The sequence below is a fragment of the Aricia agestis genome, chromosome 5 (genome assembly GCF_905147365.1).
Source record: "Aricia agestis chromosome 5, ilAriAges1.1, whole genome shotgun sequence".
Lineage (NCBI taxonomy): Eukaryota > Metazoa > Arthropoda > Insecta > Lepidoptera > Lycaenidae > Aricia > Aricia agestis.
In genome coordinates, this window is record NC_056410.1 from 3,287,635 (window position 1) to 3,314,194 (window position 26,560).

General features: G+C 37.1%; 1 protein-coding gene across 3 annotated transcripts in view; it reads left to right on the forward strand.

The window, feature by feature from the left end:
* The window catches only part of LOC121726955 (putative fatty acyl-CoA reductase CG5065), a 48,348-nt gene that overhangs the window by 15,261 nt on the left and 6,527 nt on the right, over nucleotides 1-26,560 (forward strand). For 2 of the 3 annotated variants that reach the window (XM_042114613.1, XM_042114611.1), the window contains exons 2-7: nucleotides 15,085-15,295; nucleotides 18,206-18,322; nucleotides 21,237-21,359; nucleotides 21,583-21,708; nucleotides 23,507-23,660; nucleotides 24,783-24,884. In XM_042114613.1, coding sequence (XP_041970547.1) covers nucleotides 15,191-15,295; nucleotides 18,206-18,322; nucleotides 21,237-21,359; nucleotides 21,583-21,708; nucleotides 23,507-23,660; nucleotides 24,783-24,884 — 727 coding nt within the window. In that variant the 5' untranslated portion in view covers nucleotides 15,085-15,190. Of the gene's footprint in view, nucleotides 1-8,232; nucleotides 8,295-15,084; nucleotides 15,296-18,205; nucleotides 18,323-21,236; nucleotides 21,360-21,582; nucleotides 21,709-23,506; nucleotides 23,661-24,782; nucleotides 24,885-26,560 lie in introns of those variants that run through there. The other variant, XM_042114612.1, reaches the window with a different exon arrangement.

A 26,560-nucleotide genomic window follows, 5' to 3' on the forward strand; every position in this document is an offset into this window, starting at 1 on the left:
TCCCGGCACACTAACACCTGTGTCTATTACACTGACACTGATGGAGACGCTGTGGCAAGCTTCATAAAGAGAGCCACGGAGGTGTCAACTGAACACATAAAAGATTATAACATAAAAATGGCTATAAAAGACAGGAACGATAAAGTCCTAAGCCACATGGCGGGTAGATTCGACACAGAACGATATCTCTTTAACACCCTAGTAACTCCACCCAGCTTGAGTGACCCCTCTCCATCAAGCCAATGTCACAACATCTAAAGGCAAAGGGTGGAGCAGCATAAAATCTAAGGAAATCGGAAAATGTCGGACCTACTGGCTACTATACTAATTATCCTAAAATTCCCAATCAATCTGTTTCAAGTTTAAGTAAACTTTAAATAGATTGATAGTTAAGTAACTTATTATTATTATTATAATTAATGAAAGATTCTTACTAATTAAATATTTGCAAAGAAATGCTAAGACTACGACTATTCTTTGAACTTACGTACCCAAAGGGTAAAAACGGGACCCTATTACTGAGACTTCGTTGTCTTTCCGTCTATCCGTCTGTCCGTCTGTCTGTCTGTCTATCTTTTTCAAGAACGGTAATAGCTAGAGAGTTGAAATTTTCACAGATTATGTATATCTGTTGCCGCTGTAACAACAAATACTAACAATAAAATAAAATAATATTAAAGGAGGGCTCCCATACAACAAACGTGATTTTTTTGGCCTTTTTTGTTCTATATCAATAATGGCAACAGGTAGGTAAGTACTTGAATTTTTCTCAAAGTCTTTATTTATATGTCTACTTTAATATTTAATAATAATATTAAAATAAAATAAAAAATTAAGGGGGCCTCCCATACAAAAAATACAATTTTTTGCCTAAATTTGCTCTATAATGGTACGGATAGAGGTTAAGTTGGGTTTGATAATTTTTTTGTTGTTTTAGTACTAATATCATGTTACATATCAAATTTCAGCTTTCTAAGACTTTAGGAAGTACCCTAACAGTTTTGATGATCGGTGAGTCAGTGACCAAATTGTTGGTTTTTGGACACCTATAAAATCTAAAGTATAATAGCTACGATATTCAAACTTTGCGCATTTAATAACTTTACCCATGTCACTATATGTTAAAAATTTCAACTATCTGGCATTATTCAAACCAAAGTTACGAGGGTCCAAAAATACGACGAAACGTTTCGAGAAAAGGTAGGTAGTGCCCTTGCGCGCTTCGCTTGGCTCATCTTGGCGGGGGCACTGGGGGCACCCAGATAGGTGAGGCACTCAATGGTGTTTCAAATTTGAGTTTTTTATATTTAATATCATTGGGTTTCAATCTTTTTAGAAAATTCCATTTCGACTTCAATAATCGTATTTTTAGCATAATAATATGCTGATTTTTATAGTCTGCTTCACAACAAATCATCTAAATAAGTAAATTAAATAAAATTTTGTCGGTCTCGCTATAAGGCTCGACAACGGTTGTAGCGATTTGGCTAATTTTAGTCTTGACAATTTGTGGAAGAACAAGAAGAAAGAAGGAAGGAAGAGGAAAGTGATATGAAGTTCACTGGGTCATCTAAGTAGAAAATAAATATAATACATATATTATTATGTATATAACATTAACCGAGCGACCGACTTGACTCCTTGAATGCTTTGATATTAACTTAGACTTTGACTAGACTTTAGACATGACGATATAGTTAAACGATGAACAAAATTATTATAGGAGGAATATGGTTTTCCGGTCATATTCCTGACGTTTTTACCTTGTCTGTGGCACAACATACTTACACATATCGCTGCTTATAAACTAAAGGGCCACAAATCAAAAAAGTCTGAAAACGTTTTTAATTGAAAAATGTTCCCGAAATAGGCCTTTTTTTTATATTTCACGAAGACACCTGTCAAATTTGGCCTCTGAATAGCTTATTTACATAAGCGCCCTTTTGGCATTTTCGAACTTTGACGCACAAGTTTGGCGCGAAACGGCCATATTTTTAGTTGCGACCCAAACGTCAGCGCGAGCGCACGTCTTCACTATGCGAAAAGGCCACATCGCGAAAAGTAACTGGTGTTGTAATTAGTTTTATGTGCGACAGAGCCACATTTTGGAATACGTCCGTTTCGCATATAACAAATGCAAGTAAGTAAATATTTATTTTTTTACAAAGTGCCAGGTTTTGAAATATGGCTGTTTAGCAATTAAAACATGCTTGATATGATTATTTTGTGATAAGCCAAAGAGTTGTTTCTGCGAAACTTCTATTTTGCATAAAACATTAAAGTAATTGTCCCGACTAATTTTTAAGCTAAAAAGCTTAGTAATATATTTTAATTTTATTCTTAAATTTTGATTATATATAGTATTCATATTTGCTTCGTTCAAACCTACGCGACCAATTATTATTATACTTAATATTTTTGAGTACTAATAGCAATCATTAGCCCTTGGGGCCCTATTATTTAATCTTGTCAATTTAAGAGTAAAATGAATAAAATTCATCGAAATTATAGTGAAAGATATAGTTAATATATTATTATGTAATTTTTAAAAAGGTTTATTTAGGGTTTTATTTAGCTTATGAAATAAAAAGCAATAACTAAGCTTGAATATTGTCGCTCGAGCATTGTATTCGTTTTTACTTTCAGGATGAGCCGCAGTAGCAGGATTTTAAACATGATTTTACCTGAAAAGGAAAAACGAGAAGAAGACTCTCATATTCTAGAAGAAAATCACAATTTACCAAGTGATCAGCACTTGCTGAATCATGATTCTTCTGTGATTATTGGCTCTGAACCTCCACCTACTAACTTACATGACGATTCGTTTGATACCGATTCTATACCAGATAGTCAGATAGGCCTTGATATTAACTTCTCTTTTGATGATGACATTGAAACTGAGTTGGACAATTTGAAGAAACCAAATCTAGTTATCGAAGAAAGTAGCTCAGACTCTGATAAAGATTATCAAACAAGTTCAGAGAGTGATTCTAGCAGCAGCCTGGGTAAAACAGATAATGATTTTTCATCAGACGACAGCGTGAAAGATCCCGACTACCAACATAACTCTTCAATTGAGTCAGATTCAGATAATTTTTCGCCAAAACCTGGGACTTCTGGAGCTCTTTTTAAGCAGTCATCGCGATTAGGTAAGCAACAACGTTCAGTAGATCATCAAAATTTCCAGCAGGTGATGGCTTTTTTGCCCCCTAATTTCGTTAAAAAATGTAGGTACTAAAATATTACAATTGTAATTATTTTCTTTTTCAGACAACATTGATAGAGAAGCACTCACGTCTGGCAAACAACCACACGACATGATTAACCAACTTTGTGAAGTCAATAATAGTGCAACGTTTTTCGATCTCCAACAATCCAATAACGACATTCAATCACCCAGCGTCCTCGATACTTACTTACTCAACGTAGATGCTCAGTCAGCCAATGTCGATATCCAACCTACCAGCGTCGATAGTCAGTTGCTCAGCGTAGATTCACAGCCAGTTAATGTCGATATCCAGGTATCAAGCGTCGATGCACAATCTCCCTGCGTTACTTCTGTTTTTCAGTGCAGCAGCAATAACCGCAAAAGGAGAGCTAACCCAGAACTATGGAAAAAAAATCGCACAAAGTTTTTAAAAAATAGTGGTAAAGCATATACTTCTTTATCAAAATCTAAAAAAATTTTTGAAGCTAAAAAAATGGGACCTGTATGTTCTGATAAATGTAAGCTTAAATGTTCTACTAAATTTACAGATGAAGAACGGCTGTCAATTTTCGAAGCATACTGGGACACAGCTGATTTATATGTTCAGAGACAGTTTGTTCACGAGCACATGACTAAAATTACCCCAAAGTATCGGTACACTCGTGTTGGCAGTGATAGGAAAAATCTTAACAGTGCTTATTACTTGCCTCAAAATAAGGAGCGCCTTCGAGTTTGCAAAATATTTTTTATGCATACTCTCGCAATTTCCGACAAATTTATAAGAACTGTTCAAAAAAAACATTCCAACACGATAGGAGCCCAAACAAAAGACAATAGAGGCAAACATGGTACCCACAATAAGACAGATACTCATTTGATTGATGGTATTAAAATGCATATCGACTCAATCCCACGGATTGAGAGTCATTATTGCCGCGCACAAACCAAGCGAGAGTACATTGAAGGTGGTACTAACGTCGCTACTTTACACCGAGACTACATAGAAAAATGCAAATCGGAGGGTAAAGATTACGCTACGTACCAAATATATAACAACATCTTCAAAACTTATAATATCTCTTTTTGGCGCCCAAAAAAAGATCAATGCGACGATTGTGTCGCCTTTGCTAATGCTCAAGACAAAGCGCCACTCCAAGAAAAGCATGAACTGCACCTTAAAGAGAAATCTCTCGCGCGAGCCGAAAAGCAACGAGATAAAGAAAACGTCAGTGACACTTTTATAGTCGCCGTCTATGATCTGCAAGCCGTGATGCCTTGTCCCCGGGGTGATGTTTCAAGCTTTTATTACATCCCCAAAATTAATCTGTTAAATTTTACAATCACTGAACTCGAGACCAAAAACACAATTTGTTACGTTTGGCATGAGGGAGAAGGTGCTCGAGGCGTCAATGAGTTAGGTTCTTGTGTATTAATGTACTTAAAAAGATTGCATGACAAAGCAAATGCATTTTTTGATGTTGTCTTTTACAGTGACAATTGCTGTGGCCAACAAAAAAATAAATTTATGTTGGCAATGTATCAATATGCTATTCGCGAGTTACCAAAGCTGCGTAGTATAACACACAAATTCTTAATTAAAGGGCATACTCAAAACGAGGGCGACTCGGTGCACTCAATGATTGAGAGAAATATTTCTAATGCTTTAAAATCATCGCCAATCTATGTACCTCATCAGTACGTTACACTTATAAAAACGGCCAAGAAAAAAGGCCCACCTTATACTGTTATAGAGCTGACACACGACAATTTCTTTGATTTAAAACCCCTTGGTGTTGGCAACTACGCCGTTACAGACGATGGACAAAAGTTGAGATGGTCAGATATAAAAGTTTTAAAAGTTGACAGAGAAAACCTAAACAAGTTTTTCTTTAAGACTTCATACGATGATTCAGAGTACAAATCAGTATGCACTTTGACCAAAAGACAATCCAAGTCAAACTTTGTAGCACCTACAACATTGAAGAAAATGTATGCACAAAAACTTAAAGTTCCTGAAACAAAAACACGGGGAATTCTTAACCTAATACAAAAAGATGTGATACCTAAATTCTACGAAGATTTTTATATTAATCTTTAAATGTGATATTTGTACCATTTGCCTTTAACACAGGCTGATTTTTTACACTGTAGTATGTACACTTGATCTCATTTTTAAACTTATAGGTAGTAGTAAGAAAAATTTAGCTACAACTAAGCCAGAGGAAACTTAAACTTAATTTAATACTAAGTATTAAATTAAGTTTAAGTTTCCTCTGGACTTATAATTATAACAATTATGTGCTAAAACTCTATGAATTCCATGAATAGAATGAAGATATCAGAAGTTATAAAGTCTTTATAACGTAACATGCTGACATCTTCATTCTATTCATGGAATTCATAGAGTTTTAGCACATAATTGTTATAATTATAAGTCTATTAGATTGTTGAACTGTCCTTTATACTTAAAATAATGTCTGTTTAAGTTTTTGAAGCATTTATTTTTGTTACTTTATTATATTGTATTTATTTCTAAAATACTGTTTTTGTCATACATTTTTTTTCGTTGATTTAATAAGAAAGTTAAAATGCGTAAAAGTGAGATTTTTTATGTTTTTTTTAAATAGCATATATATGATTTTTAGCGAACGTATTTTTGTTAAAATATATAATAAAACATTTTTTATTTTTTGATTTGTGGCCTTTAAATCAACATGATAACATTATTTATGAAAAGTATTTTATATGCTAAAGGGACTTATCTGCTCCTACTAGTCTGTAAAATAAAGTTATCATTGAGCTTACAGAAACAATAGAAAGATAATTAAATAACGCATCGATACATATATAATACAACACCGCTGAAAGGAATAGCTAAGAAAAAAATAAGAAATACGAAAATAAAATATTCTATGAGCTCTCCTGAAAAAACTATGATTTTGAGATGTGGCCCTTTAGTTTATGAGCAGCGATATTATACTTTGTGTCAAGTTGCCAAAAAAAGAAGAAAAAGAAAGAAAGAAAAACTTACACAACTAGTACCAGGCTAGTACATATCTATACAAACAAAAACACAGTACAGAAAACACTTTGAAAAAACTGAAGCGAGAACAGTGCACACTACTTCACATGTTTCCGGATATTTTCCTGATGTTGTGGCCTTACTTCGGTCTAAGCAAACGCAAGACACTTGATTTTTTTAAGTCAATATTTAAAAGAACTGGAATTTTCCATTTAATATAGGTAAGGACAAAGAAACATGGATATTTTTAATAACCGTCATTTTTGTAACGAAAATGTGGATACAAGTTTTTTTTAATATTTATTTATTTCAAAAAACTTAAAAACTAATTACATTTACCTAAACATCGCCAAACCAAGCTTTATCATTATAATTAATATGTGAAAATACGACTATCTGCTTTTCCAATAAGGACGGAAAACCCCTATATTATGTCTTCAGAATTCAGATAGTCAGACGAGACGGTCAGAAACCGAAGTCTTCATAATGGGGTTTCGTTGCTACTGAGGTTGCTACCTACTGCACTAAATAGGAAGACTTAAGTAGTGATTATAAATATTATTCTCTTTGTTTGGGAACGGAACCAATAAAAAACCAGGCAAACCTTTGCGGTGCAGTGATTCATATTCAGATATGTAGTGATATTTAAACCGCTGGCCGGTAATAAAAAAATAGTTATATAAGTCACGACGACGCGACGACTTATCGATATATTTATCATATCATTTCCTCGATCGAGTGATAAGAGCTAGCTGACACCAGGCTGAGGTAGACCGGAGACCGTATCAACGTTCAGCCGCGGGTTTTATGTCCAAAGTGTGGATTTGGTGACCGTCTCATAGTGCTAGTGACAATTACCACGTCAAACTATCGATTTTCAGGTATGTAAATGATCTTTGAGAGTTATTAGGGCTTGACCCTGAACTTTGTGATTAGTATGAGCAGGCCAAGAGCAGGCTTCGAAAGCCGGGCGTGTGACCACGTGTGGGCTCCGTACTCGCCGGTACTAAATAATCTATGTACTAGATATTGTATGTACCTACTACCTTCTCATGCTTCGTTTACATCTGTACATACTTCTGCAATATAACTGGCACTTAGGGCCAGGCCACAACACTGCGTTGCGGCGTCGTAACGCATAAACAACATCGCACGGAAATGCGATGCGTTGTCACAACGCAAAAATGTCATCGGAAATCTCGCTGTCGCATCGTAAATTTCCACGATGAGTTCTGCGGCGTCGCGTCGTAGATTTTTACGATGCGGTACCGCAACGTACTGTTGTGGCCTGCGGGGCAGTGGTCACATTTAGCAATTCCTCTCTATCAATTCAGCAAATGAATTGTCAAAACTGTCAAACTGACAAATGTCAAATAAGTACAAATTACTAGACATGAATTGCAAGCAGAATTGCATTTTGCGATTTAAAAAAAATTAATAATTAAAAAAAGGCTGCAAAGTTCTATTTAGTTGAAAACTTGAAAACATTTACACAAGTAGCTGGTATAAAAAAAGATTTATTTAAATAAATTAGTAATATATTATTTGTTTAATATGCAAATGCATATAATGACACTTTTTAGGCAATAGTGCATATTTTGGTCTATCTTTTGGTAATCTTCTAACTAGCTATCATGATACGCACCGAGGCTATGAAATGCAGACGTACGATATTATATTAAAAAATACTTCAAAGATGCCAGATAGACCCAGCCCTGTTAGAAGACTTCTGCATTTATTTACGTCCGAAACCCGATACAATAATAATATCTTCGTGGTAAAAATATTTCTATTGTATAGTTGGCATCATTAGATACTTAGAAAGTACGGAACTCTGAAAGACTACAGTCGTCAATGTGTTTTTCGAGTGTAAAAAATACATCGGTTGCGCTCTAGAAGTAGGTAAATCGATTATAATATTAATTTTCCAGTACCCAGATTTTAATTTTTCTATAAAATTAGTTTGATAGAAAATATTTAAGTTTCCTTTTTCAAATTAAACATCTTAGGTGCTACACGTGTGCTAAATATAATGTGATAGTAGCCGGTTGACAAAAAAGTTTCGTAAGTAAAACAACTTTTGAAATTATTGATCTTGGTACCAACTCGTGTGTGCTGTAAAAATTATTATATTTTATTTGAAAAGGGATCTTAATTCTAAGAGGACACTCGATACTGAAGGAGAGATGGCCAATCTCTAGTTTTGGTGGGCTATATCGCAATCAGTATTAATTATTATAAAAAAATCGGCCAAGTGCGAGTAGGACTCGCGCACGAAGGGTTCCGTACCGTTATAGAGCTAAAATAGACCAAAAATTGTGTTTTTTTTTGTATGGGAGCCCCCCTTAACTTTTTATTTTATTTTAATATTCTTATTATTTACTGAAGTTTCAAGTTGACATTAATATACTTAATTAGGCGTTTAGTGAAAATATCAAGTGCCTACCTGCTGCCATTATTGATATCGAGCAAGCAAAGGCAAAAAAAATCACGTTTGTTGTATGGGATTAAATATTTATTTTATTTTGTTTTTAGTATTTGTAGTTATAGGCTATAGCGGCAATAGATATACACAATCTGTGAAAATTTCAGAAGTCTAGCTATAGTGGTTCTTGAGATACAGCCTGGAGACAGACAGACGGACGGACGGACGGACGGACGGACGGACGGACGGACGGACGGACGGACAGACGGACAGACATTGAAAGTCTCAGTAATAGGGTCCCGTAATGTTATTTTCTGCTTCGATTTTAATATTGATTTGGTAGCTATAAGTTTTACGATTATTCATGATATTAATATAGTAATGGAAATGAGAGGATTAATCCAAAGACATTTTACTGACCATAAAGTTAATATACCTAGCGGAATAGAAAAACAAAGGCCTGAGCAAGGGAGATGTCACTATCAGTAACACTGCGTGGTAAAAAGAGACGTGTGATACATGACAGCAGCACTCTTTTTTTGACGTCCAGTCGGCACGTGCCGCACGTTTATGTTCAATCATGCTTGTGTAAGTGTATAAGTACACATATTTTTACACACAGATGAAACCAATTTTGGTTTCGTTTGACAGCTCGAGATTGTTGCTCTATTCCGCTAGGTATATTAACTTTATGTTACTGACACAATATTATTATGATAATTATTTTTTTCCATAACGTTATAATTGTTTTGTGACATTCACCTTTGAATAAATATTTAGTCAGACGTGGGTGCTATTATTGCAATTTAATTGCATGTTTTTGTTGAATACGTTGCTAAACTGACAGACTTGGGTAAGTAATTATATTCTAAATATAAATTATTTAAAATACAAAAACTGTAAACGTATATTTTAATATTCGTGTCTCAATTAACATAGTCAGGGAATATGTTACGTAGTTTATATCCTCTTTGGTCAGGGAGCCCTAGAACATTTTTTTTTTATTACTAACAATCTAATTTTTTGTGAGTAGCTTCATTTTGATAAGACAACTTTTTTATCTGCGAAAAATCTTGAAAGTGGTAGCTAACAGAGATAGAAAGGATTTCATACTTTGATTTGATGGTCCTACAATATGGATTGTTCTATTATACAACTATTAACCTACCAATATAATCAGCTGGTTAGGGTTCTGTAATCAACAAAACTTAGTTGACCACGGTACTCTAAAGCAGAACCCTTACCAGCTGATTTTTGTATATTAGTAGGTTAATACTTAATAGTAATATCATTTAAGGGTAACATTGTCTTACAAATATACCCTAGTAAACGAATGATTCTGCTTGGAAAAGTCGAAAGCAGAAATTTTGACTTTGGTACCTTATTTAGACTAGTTAGGAGATAAACATACAAAAAGTCCTGAACCCTCCGATGAGCCCGATGGAGGGGGGGGCAAAGAAGGTCCCGTTTTTTGGTTTTTTGCTTACTCATCATAAACGGTGCTTCGTACGCTCTTGTACTACATAAAAAAACATACAACATAAAAAAAGCTAATTAAATTCTCTACAACTTTACACTTTGTATCTATCTCCAATCATTGCCTCGCTATGAGCTTCTAAAATTGGCCGAGTGTGTTTTTTAGGGTTTCGTACCCAAAGGGTAAAAACGGGACCCTATACTGAGACTTTAATGTCTGTCCGTCTTCCTGACCGTCTGTCTGTCCATCTGTCTGTCCGTCTGTTTGTCCGTCTTTAGGGTAGGGATAGGGTCCCGTTTTTACCCTTTGGGTACGAAACCCTAAAAAACACACTTTTGAAAATCGGCCAATTTTAGAAGCTTATAGCGAGGCAATGATTGGAGATAGATACAAAGTGTAGACGAAGTTATAGAGAATTTAATTAGCTTTTATTATGTAGTAGAAGAGAATTTCGTACGAAGCACCTTTTTTGATGAGTAAGCAAAAAACCAAAAAACGGGACCTTCTTTGCCCCCCCCTCCCTCGGGCTCACCTCGGAGGGGTCAGGACTTTTAGTATGTTTATCTCCTAACTACTCTAAACAAAGTACCAAAGTTAAAATTTCTGCTTTCGACTTTTCCAAGCAGACCCCCATTTTGGGCATTCGTTTACTAGGCATACAGTATAGCGAAGCGCGAATCGCGAAGCTTTGCTCAGATACCTTTAATGGTGATTGATGATTATTAGTTATGTCCACACCGTTTCGTCATCAACTTTCATATTGGCGCATTCAATAATTGAATGCGTTAAGGAACGCAACGCCAATATTGTCATTTTTGAAGTTTTGGATACGGTCAGAGGGCAGGCGTCACGGGCATGCCTCACGTTCGCTGTTGACTGCGCTATAACGCATGCCCTTGACGAACAGAAAAAGGCACAGTGTGGACAAAGCTAATCTTCAATTTAATGACGAGTTTGACGGATAATGTTACATGTCAAAATCTTCATTTAATTAAAGTTAAATAATTATTTAAGCAAATCGTTAAGTAAATAAATGCGGAGTAAGAGGTAGAGTTTGTGAAGTTAGATTTTGTAGAGTTAAAACGCTTAGAATCAGAAGCTTGGCTTTACATAGAGTCTGATACGTATTTCTGTGTTCATAAAAATATAGTTTTAGCGTTTAAAACGGCATTATTATCTATATATTATTTAAAAAGTTTTTTTGAAAAAATAGTTACACAATAAAAAATATTTCAGCCAGCGCAAGTACCAACTTATTACAGATTTTTGAAGCGTTTAAAATGTTTAAATCAAGTCAGAATTTTAGTCTTTCAAGCTGAGCAATCCTAAAATGGGTGAGTTACTGGAGCTAATACAAGTTACCCGGGATCGGTAAAGTTTGGATAGAATTCTAACTCCTTCCCAGCGACGCGCGCTATACATAGGTGATAGGACCACAGAATCAAGTATAATATCTCTTTAAAAAAAGTGTTAGGTATTAGTCCGGGTTCCTTAAAACATTTCTTTTTATTACTATCAAGCTAATTTTTTGTGAGTGAGCTTCATTTTGATAAGACGAACAACAATTTTATTTGCAAAAAATCTTAAAAGTGGTAGCTAACAGAGATGGAAAGGATTTAATACTTTGATTTGATGGTCCTAAAATAATCTGGATTATTATATTTGGAGGACAATTTTACTTTTAAATGATGTAACTATTAACATACGGCATACCAATATACAAAAAATCTGCTGGTTAGGGTTCCGTTTTAGGGTTCCGTAGTCAACCAAGTTTTGTTGATTTAAAAAAAAAAAAGTGCCGTCTTCATACCATACAAATTGCCAGGATCGGCAATTGTTCATTTTGACGATTTATTATATATATATATATATATATATATATATATATATATATATATATATATATATATATATATATATATATATATAGCACATATTCATATATATCGCTCGAACTAAGATTGTAAGATAAGAAAGAATGTACCATGTGCTAAATATTGTAATAATAAAATGTGCAAATTGAATGTAAAATTATTAAAAATTGATAAATATATTGTAAATGTATAAATATAAGTATGAAATAAAAATATTATAATGTTACACTGTAAATTTTAAATGTAATAAGACAAGTAAAAGTTGTAATAGTAATGAATAGCTATGTAAATTGAAAGGAAATAATTTGATAATAAAAAACCAGGTGTAAACTAAATGTAAAAGAATAATGTCTTAAAAAACGCAAATATATAATAGATGTAAACAATTATAACATACTAGCTGTTGCCCGCGACTTCATCCGGGTTAACATAGTATAATAACAAAGATGGATAGTTTTCTCCTTTTTGTTTTTGTGGTTCCTTATACAAAGCGTAAAAACGGACCCTATTTAAGCAAACGTCAATAAACTTTCATGTTTCTAACTCAAGAAATGACGGACTTTCATTGAAACTTTCCACCCCAATTTCACCCCCTTGGTAGAATTACCAGAAACACTTAAATACGTACCTATCCATTCATTTTTAATCAGTAGCACAAAAATAAAGTTTCATGTTTCTAACTCAAGAAATGACGGACTTTCATTCAAACTTTCAACTCCAATTTCACCCCCTTGGGGGTAGAATTTCTAAAAACGCTTAAATACCTATCCATTCATTTTTAATCAGCAGTCCAAAAATAAACTTTCATGTTTCTTACTTAAGAAATGACGGACTTTCATTTAAACTTTCAACTCCTATTTCACCCCCTTGGGGGTAGAATATTCAGAAACGCTTAAATACGTATCCATTCATTTTTAATCAGTAACCCAAAAATAAAGTTTCATGTTTCTAACTCAAGAAATGACGGACTTTCATTAAAACTTTCAACCCTTATTTCACCCCCTTCGGGGTAAAATTTTCAAAATTCCTTCCTTAGTGGGTGTCTAATTAATAAAAAAACCCTACTCACCAAATTTCGTGGCTGTAACTTTTACAGTTTTTGCTCAGCGATGATGAATCAGTCAGTCAGTCAGGACATGTAATTTTATAAGTATAGATATAACTATTCTAAGACGCACATGTAATAAATAAATAAATGTAGAAATTGTCCCTTATTATGTAAGGGGGAACAAGAGGTCCCAAGTGAAGTCCCATTTAAGAAAAAAAAAAAAAACGGTGTTAAACCTAACAAGCTGCATATCTGGCTACACATTTTTTTAATGAAATAAGGGGGCAAACGAGCAAACGGGTCACCTGATGGAAAGCAACTTCCGTCGCCCATGGACACTCGCAGCATCAGGGAATAGGGTAATAGGGCAGGGTAGGGATGGGAGGGGAAGGGAATAGGGTTGGGGATTGGGCCTCCAGTAAACTCACTCACTCGGCGAAACACAGAGCAAGCGCTGTTTCACGCCGGTTTTCTGTGAGATCGTGGTATTTCTTCGGTCGAACCGGCCCATTCGTGCCGAAGCATGGCTCTCCCACGTATAAAATGCACAGTTCTTTATATCAAATAATTTTTCCGGCTCTAAAGCCTCCATTTATGCAAGAAAACGGCATTTTTTTAGTGTGAGTTATCGCGTTCTTCTCACTCACGCCTTCAATTATGTACTTGAGCTTACATGGTTTATATAATTGTCAATTATTTATTAGATATAATAGCCAGATTATGAAGTAGGTATGTTACAAGGTTTGTTTAAATTTCAAGGGAAAAATGAGTACTTAAATGTACAATCGTAAACGCTAACAAAATGTATGCGATTTGACTTAAGTCATCGCTTCGCTAGCGAATACTAATGTCAAATCCCATACATTTTGTGGCGTTGGCGTTGGCGTTTACGATAATCGCTTGCAGCTTGTCTAGGCCCTCCTATGTTGTAAAATGTTATTTACCTGGTTCTTCCACTTACGTCTCTAGTTAGTTTCGTATAAAATAATTTACGCTGCAAGTGCACGGTCTTTCGCCGAGATAAACCTGTGCACGTGTTTTTACGATAAAAAATTTGTACACTAACCTATATATAATTATGATAAGATATTGTATCGTGGTCTTTGCGTTTACACCGATGCACGATGCCGGTGTGACGTAAGAGATTTGGTATGGTCGTAAAATATTTTCATGTGAACGAACCAATAATGTATTACAGAGTAAAAATCCTTGTGCTGAATTTAATATATATTTGTATAATCTCGGAGAACATCAAAGTAAACGAAACCCCCGTTATAGTAGTGCTACAAAGACGGTAGGATATTTATTATTTATTCGTTACATTGTTACAATATTTCGTAGTTCAAATAATATTCGAATTATTACAATGAATAAGTACTTGCAGTATTTATATAATATTACTTGTCTGTGATGTATAATTGTTTCTTGTAAAATAGATTAAGTATGTAGAATCTAGTTGTCGAATTTATATTATTATGCTGCATTAATATAGAACTTAATTTGCATAATTATTTCTTATGCCATAATATCTGTGCCCATGTTTAATAAAATATCAGTACAATTTTCACAATTGGAGTGAATGAATGGTTATATTTTAGACTAACAATCAATCAATCAAGTTTTTTTTTGATTTTCCATATATTATGTACTTACCTATGTATAATGTGTTCATTGTATAATATAATATCGTGAGTGTTTTAAACGCTCTTTCGTTATAAACATGTCTGTGCATTTTTCCCTGACAGTGCAAGTTCCTATTTAAGACTTCCTCTGCGTTTTGTTTGAAAGCAAATTGAGAGTTTCTCGACGCTCGACTCGTCGCTCGACTCGTCGCTCGACAACTTTTCTAAAACATCGTTAATAGGCAATATTACCCAAAATCCGGAGCAGAGATCGCTAACACATACAGTAGATAATCCGACCAAAATCCGACGCGTTGCTCGCGTCGAACGAAACCTTTTGTTTACTATGCCCGTGCTGCCTCTACCGGGAAGACATTACAGTAATATAATATTGTCCTTTTGTTTCAGATGAGCGCTAGAAGTGATGCTACTAGGTCATAGCGCATCGACGTCCCCCCGCTAGAACACGCATGGTGTATCGGTCGTGGCGCGGTCGGTAACGGTATCTCGCACGATGGCGTCGACGTTCGCCGGCTTCGGGCAGGAGTACGTGCCCGTGGCGGAGTTCTACGCCGACAAGTCGGTGTTCGTCACCGGCGGCACGGGGTTCATGGGCAAGGTACGTGATCAGGATGCAAACCTAAGGTAGCTTTCACATTGAGTCGCCAGCAATGCGGCAGGAGCGCGACTCCTATACTAAATAGAGTCCCCGGCTGTCGCGCGGTTGTCGCGCTGCACTTTATGGTACAGAAGTTTGCCGCTGGCGCATTATTATTTATTGGTTACCTGCAAGCGTAGTATGATCACACTAGAAAAGGTTTCTTGCTACGGAAGAATCGACACACTGACAGATTTTATCGACAAAATGGCGGATTTCCATTGTCCAACTGTCACTTTGTCTATTCTTCAGTAGAAAGAAACCGTTTTAATGGTGACCATGCTACGCCTGCTGATGTGAAGGCACTTCTTTGAAGGTAATATTATGTGTTACAAAAATCACCTTCATAGAAGTATCGTGTTTTAATAGGACCTTCTATTCATTGTAAATGTGCTGTTGATGTTGTCCAGGCGCGGTACGAAAGGGGGGGGGGGGGGGGGGGTGTCACAGGGGACATCTCCCCCAAATCTAAGTTCAAATTGAAAAATCTTAAAATCTTGCCATACAATAAAAGGAAATTTATCCTATATATAGCTATCCCCTCTAACCACCATATTTTTTTTTTATTAGTGTAGTGTATGACGCCATCCAAAATTTCAGGCTGCGACCGCGCCTGATGTTGTCAGTTGTAGTTGAAGATAAGTACTTTTTGTAATGTACACTCACATGACACATCCGTTATCCTTACTAATGTTGTAAATGCGAAAGTGGGACTGTCCGTCACCACTTTCAACTAACCACCGAAAGTATTATGATAAAATTTAGCATAGGCCCTTTAGGTCCCTAAAAAGTACAAAGGACATAATATAGTTTCCACTCCGGAGAAATGTGCGGATCCGTAAACGTTTTAATCACTGTGCCATGACGTATAAGTTTGAGCCAGCTACGTCGCGTAGGTCAGTGAAACGTGGTGGTGATCAGTGCCGAATTTATATTTTACGAGCTTTTGCCCGCGGCTTCGCTCGCGTTAAGAAGTATTATTAAATACAAACTTTCGTCCCCTATTTGAACCCCTTTGGGTTGGAATTTATCAAAATCGTTTCTCAGCGGATTACGTTATAACATCTACCCGCATGCCAAATTTCAGCCCGATTCGTCCAGTGGTTTGGGCTGGGCGTTGAAAGATCACTATGTCAATCAGTCACCTTTGAGTGACATATATAGATGTGTGTAGGCCTCTTCATTTTCGTCGCCCCATGTACGAAATCCACCGGCCCCTATCGACGCTACTGATTTACATAAATATTGGCGGTCAGATACCACGAGTAGGTGATGGACTGGAACTTGTTTACATACAGCTAATGGACGCTCGACATGTTTACATTGGTACAGTGCTGGACCAGCGCTGGAATACAATGATACTGTATTCCAGCGCTGGCATCTGTTTTTTTTTTTGCATTACCAGTTCTAAAATTTACGGTGGTCTTTAAAAATCGGCCAATTGCGGGTGGGACTAGCGCACGAAGGGTTCCGTGCCGTTATAGAGCAAAAATAGGCCAAAACTTGTGTTTTTTGTGTGGGAGACAGACTTACAGACGGACAGACGACGAGATCTTAGTAACAGGATCCTGTTTTTACGTTTGGGGTCGGAAGCCTAAAAATGACAGATCACCGGTGGTGTTTCACATGGATACTTTTAATTGAAAAAATGTAAGGAACATTTGAAAACTGAATTTTCAGAGTAAGTATATCTACTATTATTATTTGTTTCATAATTATCTTGCGTTGAAAGCATCAAGATCTATATAAAATATGATAGAAAAAAAAGATTTATTCCTAGATCAATGACTGGTCTCCATGCGCAGAGACCAATCATTAATCTAAGGATTTATTACTTATTATAAGCGTTAATGCAACAAAAATTGTATGCATGTATTATGCGCTTTGCGCTATTATTTACTTTATAACGTTATGCTGATACATTAAGGCTTAAGCTGATAACGCTACATTAATACCACATTGATAATATACACGTCTATCTCAAAAAGTGATCACAGCGGATATAAAAAAGTATTGAATATGCGGTAGATAGTACACAAAAACTTCGTACAAGCAATTATGTTCAGTTTGGAGGCGGCGAACACAGGCCTATTGTGTATAGGTAGGGCTGCTATCACCTCAATTACCGGCGCCGGTCAGACACCACAAAAATCCCCGACATTTTGCCGAAATGTAGTTATTTCCCGGACACCTCTTAAATAGTATTTACGATTACATTTTGCTTTTAGCTAAAACGTCTTTCTTTTCCAACTTTTCAAAAACCCAATATATCTAGGACAAATCCGGAAAACCCGGACGGATGGCAGCCCTATGTATAGGAAAGCGTGAAATCGAACAGAGGCACGTTTTGTTCCTTAGTACGCCGGCTAGTAGGTCAGCGGTGCTGTCGTCAACTGGGCGATGACCCCAAACTTGACACATTGGAAATCATTGCACGCGAAAGCCCTTATCTGTCACGCGTTAGCTACCGATATATCCATTATACATCCGATATAGCCCTCGGGCAGTTACAGAGTCCTAAACTACTGCGAGTAAAATCTTTACTTGGGCTGATGCCATACAGCTTAACACGGGACTCCATAATATGTGCCCGGGTCAATGAGATCCGGCGCCACAAATCGCAATCTTGTTGCCAGTTATGTAATGTAGTAAAGTTTTATACATTGATATTAGAACCGTTCTTATTACAATCCTCATCCAGGCAAAGACTTCTAAAGTGTAACGCTTATATTGCCAACCCCCTTAGTCGTATTAGCTGGTGACGCCTTTGTGAGCCCATTAACGACAAGTACGGTTTTTAACTCGAGCTGGCTCCGTCACTGACTCCTTAATAAGGGCGAGGAGGATAAATTAACGGCTGTTATTTTGCAGGTGCTGGTTGAAAAACTGCTGCGGAGTTGTCCAAAAATTAAGAAGATATATCTGTTGATGCGGCCGAAGCGCGGGCAGGACGTGACGTCACGGCTCAACGAGCTGTTGCAGCTGCCGGTGGGTATTATGTCATGCGCTGAGCACCAGCCTACGCGCTTTTTGAGCTGATTAGCTGTCGCGACGCCGATTTATAAGGAATGCTTACTGCTTACGGTAAGAACATCGGGGCATCGTTGAATGTTGATGTAATCTTTGAAAACGACTACCACGCCAGAGTCTAGACTCTAGACGCTTAAGGACTTCAACCTACTTATATATTTTGTATGTTCGGTAATGGTGCGTCCAGATTAGGCGCTACACTGACCTTGATATTTCAGAAGTTTGTGTAAATGAAGTCGTTTTATGTCACGAATCACGATATAGAATTTCCGAGAGATCCATCCCGATTCACAGTCATTTGGATGCATCTTTATGAACTCAGATGTTATTCTCTGTAAGAGCTAGTCTACACTGGCGCGTTGCATCAGCGTTGTGACGACGCAACGCTGCCGTTGCGTTGTTTATAATAACCAAGTTGGTTCACACGGCGCGCTGCGCCGCACAGTGGAAAATTTGGGTCCGTATCGGATCAAAAATCTGTAACTTCAAGGTTTTTCATCGTATTGTATTGAGATTTGGCACATGTATACAGTGATATACAAATATTTAAAAAATAATCAATTTTTGTATTTTTTTTTCAATGTATACATATTTATTTGAGGTTAAAAAAAAAAGAAAAGAGAAAAAGTTATACGAGTAGTTATATTATGTTTATTTTTTATAAATAAGACTAATATGAGTAAAATTAGGAAAACTTAAACAATTACTTATCACACAAGCATAAAATACATAAAATTATAAAATCGTATAGTACCTATCTATACCTCACACCAAACTAATTGATCTCAGATTAGACAAATCTTATAATATTATTGGTTTTATATAACTAGGTTTTAGTTACTTTTAATGTTGTATCTAATTGTTATCATCCTCACTATTCCTAACTAAAATTACTTCCGGTGTAAATGTAGGATCACCTTCAGGTACCACCTTAAAAAGACTTTGTGCCTCTTCATCAAGATCCTTCACATTTCTCACATAAGGGTTTATTAAACTTAAAAAGGTATAGATCTGAAGTATATAGAAGTGTTTTAAATACGTCTTCATTTTCTGGCATGGTGCAGGCGCATATTTCTGTAGTCTTTATTGCGCGACTCTTGTGCATCTTCCGACAGTTGCCCAATAGGAAGAACAGAAAAATGTTTGATCACGTTTTCTCCATGTATAAGTAATTTGTGCATGTAGTACCAATCATAGTTACTAACATAAATTCGCGCAGTTTCTAAGGCATAAACTCCAACTTTTTCGGGATCGATCATCATTCTAGAAGATAGAGCTTGTAAAATAATATACAAGCGTTTAATTAATGTTTCATCAACACCTGTTATGTTCGCCGAGCAAGTGTAATTGTAAAAGAACCTTCGTGCTGTATTTCCATCACTTGAGTTTCCACTTATCTTCTTCGTTCACCAGAAGTTGATGGCAGTGAATGTGTTTCAGACTCCGGAAACTTTACTGAATATCCTGACTCCAGCCAACTTATATTATTCCGAATAAATTTGTCCTTTTTCCGTGATGCTTGAGCCCAGCGCTTATTGAAAGAAGGCAGAATATGTCTTTGAATGTCACCAATTACAAAACACGAGTTGTTTTCAGAAACATTTAATGTTTGCCGTAGAACTATGGACAACTTTACTGAATATCCTGACTCCAGCCAGCTTGTATTATTCCGAATAAATTTGTCCTTTTTCCGTGATGCTTGAGCCCAGCGCTTATTGAAAGAAGGCAGAATATGTCTTTGAATGTCACCAATTACAAAACACGAGTTGTTTTCAGATACATTTAATGTTTGCTGTAAAACTATGGACAACGATTCCAAGGTTCTGCCACGCTCGATATAGGGAATGATGAAATCGCCCTTAGTACAGTAGAAAGTTGACATTTTAATGGAAATAACCAATTTAAATAAGTGTCACTTAATATATAATACACGCTGAAGTGTGCAATTTGAAGATATTTGCTTCCCCTTATATACTGGTTTTTTACATGAAATACGTACTAATATCAATGTTATGCATATTTACTCACGCAGGACGACTGCAGAATAGAATATAATAAGCTATTGCTATCAAAATATTGTGATTAATATTGATTTTGCACACTATGTCAGCAGTAACCGCAAAAGATACCGAATTATCTACTCCGACCTCTATCACATTTTTCCCCATAACTTCCAGGACCGCAAACTTCCGCAGCTGATTTCTGATTTTTTATTTATGAATAGTTAGGCTATCAGATAACACATAAAGTTGCGCGTGGGGAGACGTGGGTAAATGTGAAAACCTTCGACGAAAAAAAAAAGTGAAAAATAGGGTATGTCAATTTTTAAGTACTTACTCAAAAATAAAAAGCATATTAAAAAAGTTAATAGCTCATTATTAGGAACATAAAATATCCTTTTTAAAAATGTATAAAACCGCATGCATGTGCTAAATACTTTTTTCACAATAATCATTTGAATTATGTGTATGCAAACATTTGAATGAGCCATCCGCTACTTCAACTTACTTCAACCAATGATAAAAAAATATTTATGCAGTTTTAGTAGAAAAAAATGTCTGATTAGGATTATTATGTTATTAGAGTATCGAATGCAATAAATATTTCGTTCAAATTGAGATATTTTTAAAAACCATTTATGATATGCTCCAGTTCTACCATTTTCCATAGTGCGTCGTCGCAACGCACACATGACGGACAGCAGCCTCCGAGACGAAGCGGGAGGGGGTGCTGACGTTAAGACTGCTTCGTAATAACGCTGCGTCGACGCAACGCGCTGTGTGGATTGGCTTTTAGGCTTCTTACAGACGAACGAACTACTTGTCTCGTGCGCTTACTATTTTTTTGGTGTGATCGTCATTTATTATTGCAGCTGTTTGAAACTCTTCGTAAAGAGCGGGCCCACGAGCTGAACAAGATAGTCCCCATCGTCGGCGACATCACAGAGCCAGAGCTGGGCATCAGCCCCGCGGACCAGACCATGCTGTGTCAGAAGGTTCCAGACATATATGTTTGCCTTAAGAGTTTCATGATACTCTATTTCTATCTTACCTATTTTGAGTTCAAAATCTTTAAAATTTAACGTTTTATTGTCTATGAAAAATAGTGGAAGCAATATTGCTATGCGGTTTATGAGGATGTTTGTGTTAATCCGTATGTTTATTTTGTTGTTTAGAACACATTTCGTTACTTTTAAAGATGATGTGTCTGTCCTGCAGGTGTCGGTGGTGTTTCACTCGGCGGCGACGGTGAAGTTTGACGAGAAGCTCAAGCTGTCGGTCACCATCAACATGCTGGGCACGCAGCAGCTCGTGCAGCTCTGCCACCGCATGCTGGGTCTAGAGGTGAGTCTTATGCTGGCTTCTCACGGCGTGTAATATCATGATTCACGTGCCACTCGAGCCGCGCCTTTGAAGTTATCGACTTCAATCGGATCGGACGCGCCTGCTCGAGCCAGCCCGCGCCACGTCGAGCCACTCCCTCACACGGCGCGTGGCTCGAGCGGGCGCGGCGCGGCTCGTGATTTTACGCGCCGTTAGAAGCCAGCACTATCCCTTGATCCAGCAGGCTTACCATGGTCACCGTAGAAGCGGTTTCTTTCTACGTAAGAATGGACAAAGGAAATCCGCTGTTTTGTCACTAAAATCTGTCAGTATGCCCATTCTTTTCCGTTTCTAATGTTGTTATGCTAAGCCTGCTGGTGTCCACGTGCGATAAAGGTTCGCGCTCACTTTGTCAGCGCGTGCCGGGGCTTGCCGGGGCGGATCCGGAGCTCAGCGCAGCGCAACATGCGCTGCGCACTATTGCCGGGCCGGGCCGCATCGCATTGACGGATTTTGAGTACTTTGGATAGCTCCAGTGTGACCACTCTTAAATCACTCGTGACTCGATATATCAAAAATGTTGCTATTTTCTACTAAAATCTATTAGACCGTGTTTTAGATTCTACCGAAAATCTACCTTTATTAATCAATATATTCTACGTGGTTGAAACTAAAATAAAACTAAAATGTTTAATGTTTATATTATGGACTGTCTTCATTATGCATTTTAATTTTTTATATTATTTTTGCGATGAGCCCCGGCACGCTGAGCCCCGGCACGCTGAGCCCCGGCACGGCCCGTCTCAATGGGCTCACTCCTTAAGACGGAACATTTAAAATATCCTTCGGGCACTCATAAGACAATATCAAAGGGTATTTGTGGTTGGTTTGGACTGTTGATCCTAGAGTCCAGTTTAATACATTAGCCAGTTAAATAAGAGGCAACTCTCATTTTATAGGCGGTGAGAATATTTGAATGGTAGAGATGGACAAAAGTACCAAAAATGTTCATAAACTCTCAAAGCGAACGAGCATTTTCCCACGTATACAGACAAATAAACGCCTAACGGCCATTCCCAATATTTGATCTATCTCTGGTTTTGCCCTACTAGAGATAGGAATAGCTCAGATTAGACATTCAATTGTGAGCTATTCCTATCTCTAGTAGGGCAAAACCAGAGATAGATCAAATATTGGGAACGGCCGTAAAACGTCAGAGCGTTTACCTTTATCAGTGGGTAAAAAAAATAAAAAAATACGTGTGGCAATCGGGGACTGTCGCGGTAAAACATTTGCATAGCATTTTTTATAAAGTTTTTTTTTAACGAAATAAGGGGGCAAACGAGCAAACGGGTCACCTGATGGAAAGCAACTTCCGTCGCACTGGACACTCGCAGCATCAGAAGAGCTACAGGTGCGTTGCCGGCCTTTTAAGAGCGAATAGGGTAATAGGGGAGGGTAGGGATGGGAAGGGAATAGGGGAGGGTAGGGAAGGGAATAGGGTAAGGGATTGGGCATTATGCAATTATAATTCACATACGTCTAGTCGCACGCAAACAAACAACGTGCCGAAATATGGCAACGTCGCACCGACCGGCAAAGTGGTGTGGCTTGCACCTCGAGCCACACCGAACCGAAGTCTGCCTGAAACGACGTTAGACGAACGTCGGTACGGAATTTCTTGATTCGGTCACCGCGCTCGAAGCCCGATAAAAGCTATGCAATAGCTCAAAAAGAGAATAAAAAATATCCACAGCCGAACATATAACCTCCTCGTTTTTTTGAAGTCGGTTAAATATGTGACGTCACAATATTTCAGGCTCTGATCCACGTGTCGACGGCGTACTGCAACTGCGAGCGCGAGCGCGTGGAGGAGACGGTGTACGCGCCTCCAGCGCTGCCCGAGCACGTGGTGACCCTGGTGCAGACCCTGCCTGATGATCTCGTCGACAGGATCACACCGGACTTAGTGGGTGAGACGCGTTACTTGAACGGTACTTACAGGTTTAGCTATGAACGGGCGAGGGGTTCGTCTGATTGCATGGACCATCGATGAAATTGATTCATAGGCAGTTAACGGACCTACGTTATTTGGTCGGATTACGTCAATTCAATGTAATAGCTATAAAGATGCGCTTACACAAGGGCAATAATTGCCCGGCGACACGAATGGACCGACCTGCAGCAATTAGTGGAGCAATATGAAGCAATTTCAATAAATTGCGGCAATTATTTCGGCGATATTGCTTCTAATTGCTCCAGATATTTGATATCGCTCAATGTCGCAAATACGAATTATTGACGAATATCCAATGGGCTTGGAAATTCCAGGCAATTTATGTATAAGTATATTATCTCGTTGGCACTTGTTTGTTTTGTGTCTTTCTTCCGAGCAACGATGTTGTCCATAGCGAGCGAATACTGAAATGCTCGTGTAGGAACAGTATTGCCTAGTAACTAGTTGATGAAGTTGCGCCGTATAATGTGTTGCGCAATATTGATGCCTGTTGCCGTTGCCGCAAATTGCTTGGTGTAGTCGTGACGTCATAGTTGACGAGTATTGACTGGAATTTAGCAATTTTAGTTGCCCGTATAAGCGCACCTTTATCGGTCGGATGGGTTTGACATATGCGACCAAATTGCGTAGGTCCGGTATCTGTTTATGAACCAACTCCTCTAATAGTAGTTACATGATCATAATTGTGCAGATTGTAGACCAATGCGAAATCATGATAGCGATCTGCTAATGCTCATAAAGACTATACGTATAAAGGGGTATTTATAGAAGTTACTGTCGCCCAAAATCCAAATCACACCCAAATTAGTGGGTGAGACACTCCTGATGTCACTCACGACCCCGCCTATGCCTAATTACTGGGTTAATTAATTTGTTTAAACCCAAATGTTATGGTCGCTGTTAAGCATTTGTGTATTAACCCACAATTTTTTTTTTAAGTTATGAATGCAGTCTTGCTCTAAGGTCTAAAGGACATAATTCTAAAGAATATAATTGCATTCATAACTCAGTACGTACGTTTTTTGTGGGTTGCACAGAATATGCATAACAGCGTCCATATTATAATATATTGTTGCAGGAGACAGGCCTAATACTTACACGTTCACGAAAGCTCTCGCCGAGGATATGCTCATCAAGGAGTGCGGCAACCTTCCAGTGGCCATCGTCAGACCATCTATTGGTGAGTTTTGGGTGCGGCCTGCGGCCTGTGGGCTGTGATGTATGTTCTTTCGTTTATATCCGGGTTTAGTATTTTGCAATGGTTAACTCATGTTTTCTTTTAAATTTGTTATCTACAGATATTATCATAGTACTCAACGCTGACAACGTTTTGATAATTTGACAATATTTCATATTATTGATTATAGGTATTAATGTGACGGTTATGACATTATGACTTATGACTTATGACTCACCTGCCTACCTAGCATACGCCAACGAGATATCTCACTCTACATGATTTCTCGATGTTTGATGGTTTGTCTCTTCATCTCTATTGACCCTAGCATGACAAACATTTTTTCTCGCGTAGATCTATCATCGAAATAACACATTTTTATAGAGTTTGGTCGAGATAATGTCGAGATTTTGACATTATGAGACGAGTAACTACTCGTCTCATAATGTCAAAATTTAATTATCTCGAGAGTGAGATATCTCGTTGGCGTATGCTAGGTAGGCTGGGCTAGCTGTACCCATTTCAAGGCATTTAGAATAGGGATGATGACAAGGTCAAAGATTAGCGAATTTTTCTAATAAAATAAAGAAATCACAATAAAAAATAAAAGTTCCCAAAATTTCAGCTTGATAGCATTTGTATTTTTTTTTTGTTATGCGCCTTCAAAGTTGGATATTTAAGTCGAATTTTTTTTCAATTAAATTTCTTAATATTTGTATATAATTCGATAACTTATGCAATTAAAAGCAACTTTTGTTATGATACCACTTTTATAAACGCAATATTTAATATACCTGTCGAACAAAGTTGTCTCCCGATGCGTACAAACTACGAAAGACTGACGTCATACTTTCGTAGCACTTTGTATAGAGCGTTTCGGGCAGGTCTTTTTATGAGATATTTGAATTGTCATATCTTGGTGAATTTTTAAGCTATCAGAGTCATTCTTTCAACGATGTTTATATTTTTTAAGTGTCTTTCAATTACCGATTAGAAAAAAGAATAGTCATCATGCCAATTAGCAAAAAGTTAAAACAGGCTAATTATTAATGTTATGTGAACTTTTTGCTATATTATGTTTTGAGTGATCTGACTCAACTTGTGTGGGAGCGTCTTGCTAAGGATCGAAACTAATTTGAATATGAACAAGTTCATATTCAAATTATATACATCCTCCGTACGACGTATGATACCAAATTTAGTACAACAACATTGATGTATGCCTTTTTATCTGACGGTTTCCTATTATCTATCCTAATTAATTTATAACTTAAAAGCTATACTTACTCTAAAGTCTGTAATGTTCTACAGTAAAAAAAACCTTGAAAATATTCATTTGAAATTGATGACCTACGTGGTTCAATGGTTAAGAGTGTGTGGCAGCTCAAGCCGGGGGTCGCAGGTTCGAATCCCGCCGACGGAACAAATCGTTTTCAAGGTTCCTGGCTCATGATGGATGCCCAAGCAGCAAAACAGTCGAATAAGGATTTTTTTACTCAGCCTTTAATCGTATAAGAGCCGGGTAACCGTTCATAAAACACCTATTTATCGTATAATAGCGGTTATCTCGACTATTTGGCAATATTTGCTAATGTGTGCTTTAAGGACGTCGAATAAACGTTTACAGCACTATGTTTTAGCCCTTTTACTCCACCTTTTAGCAGATGCTGAATTAATAT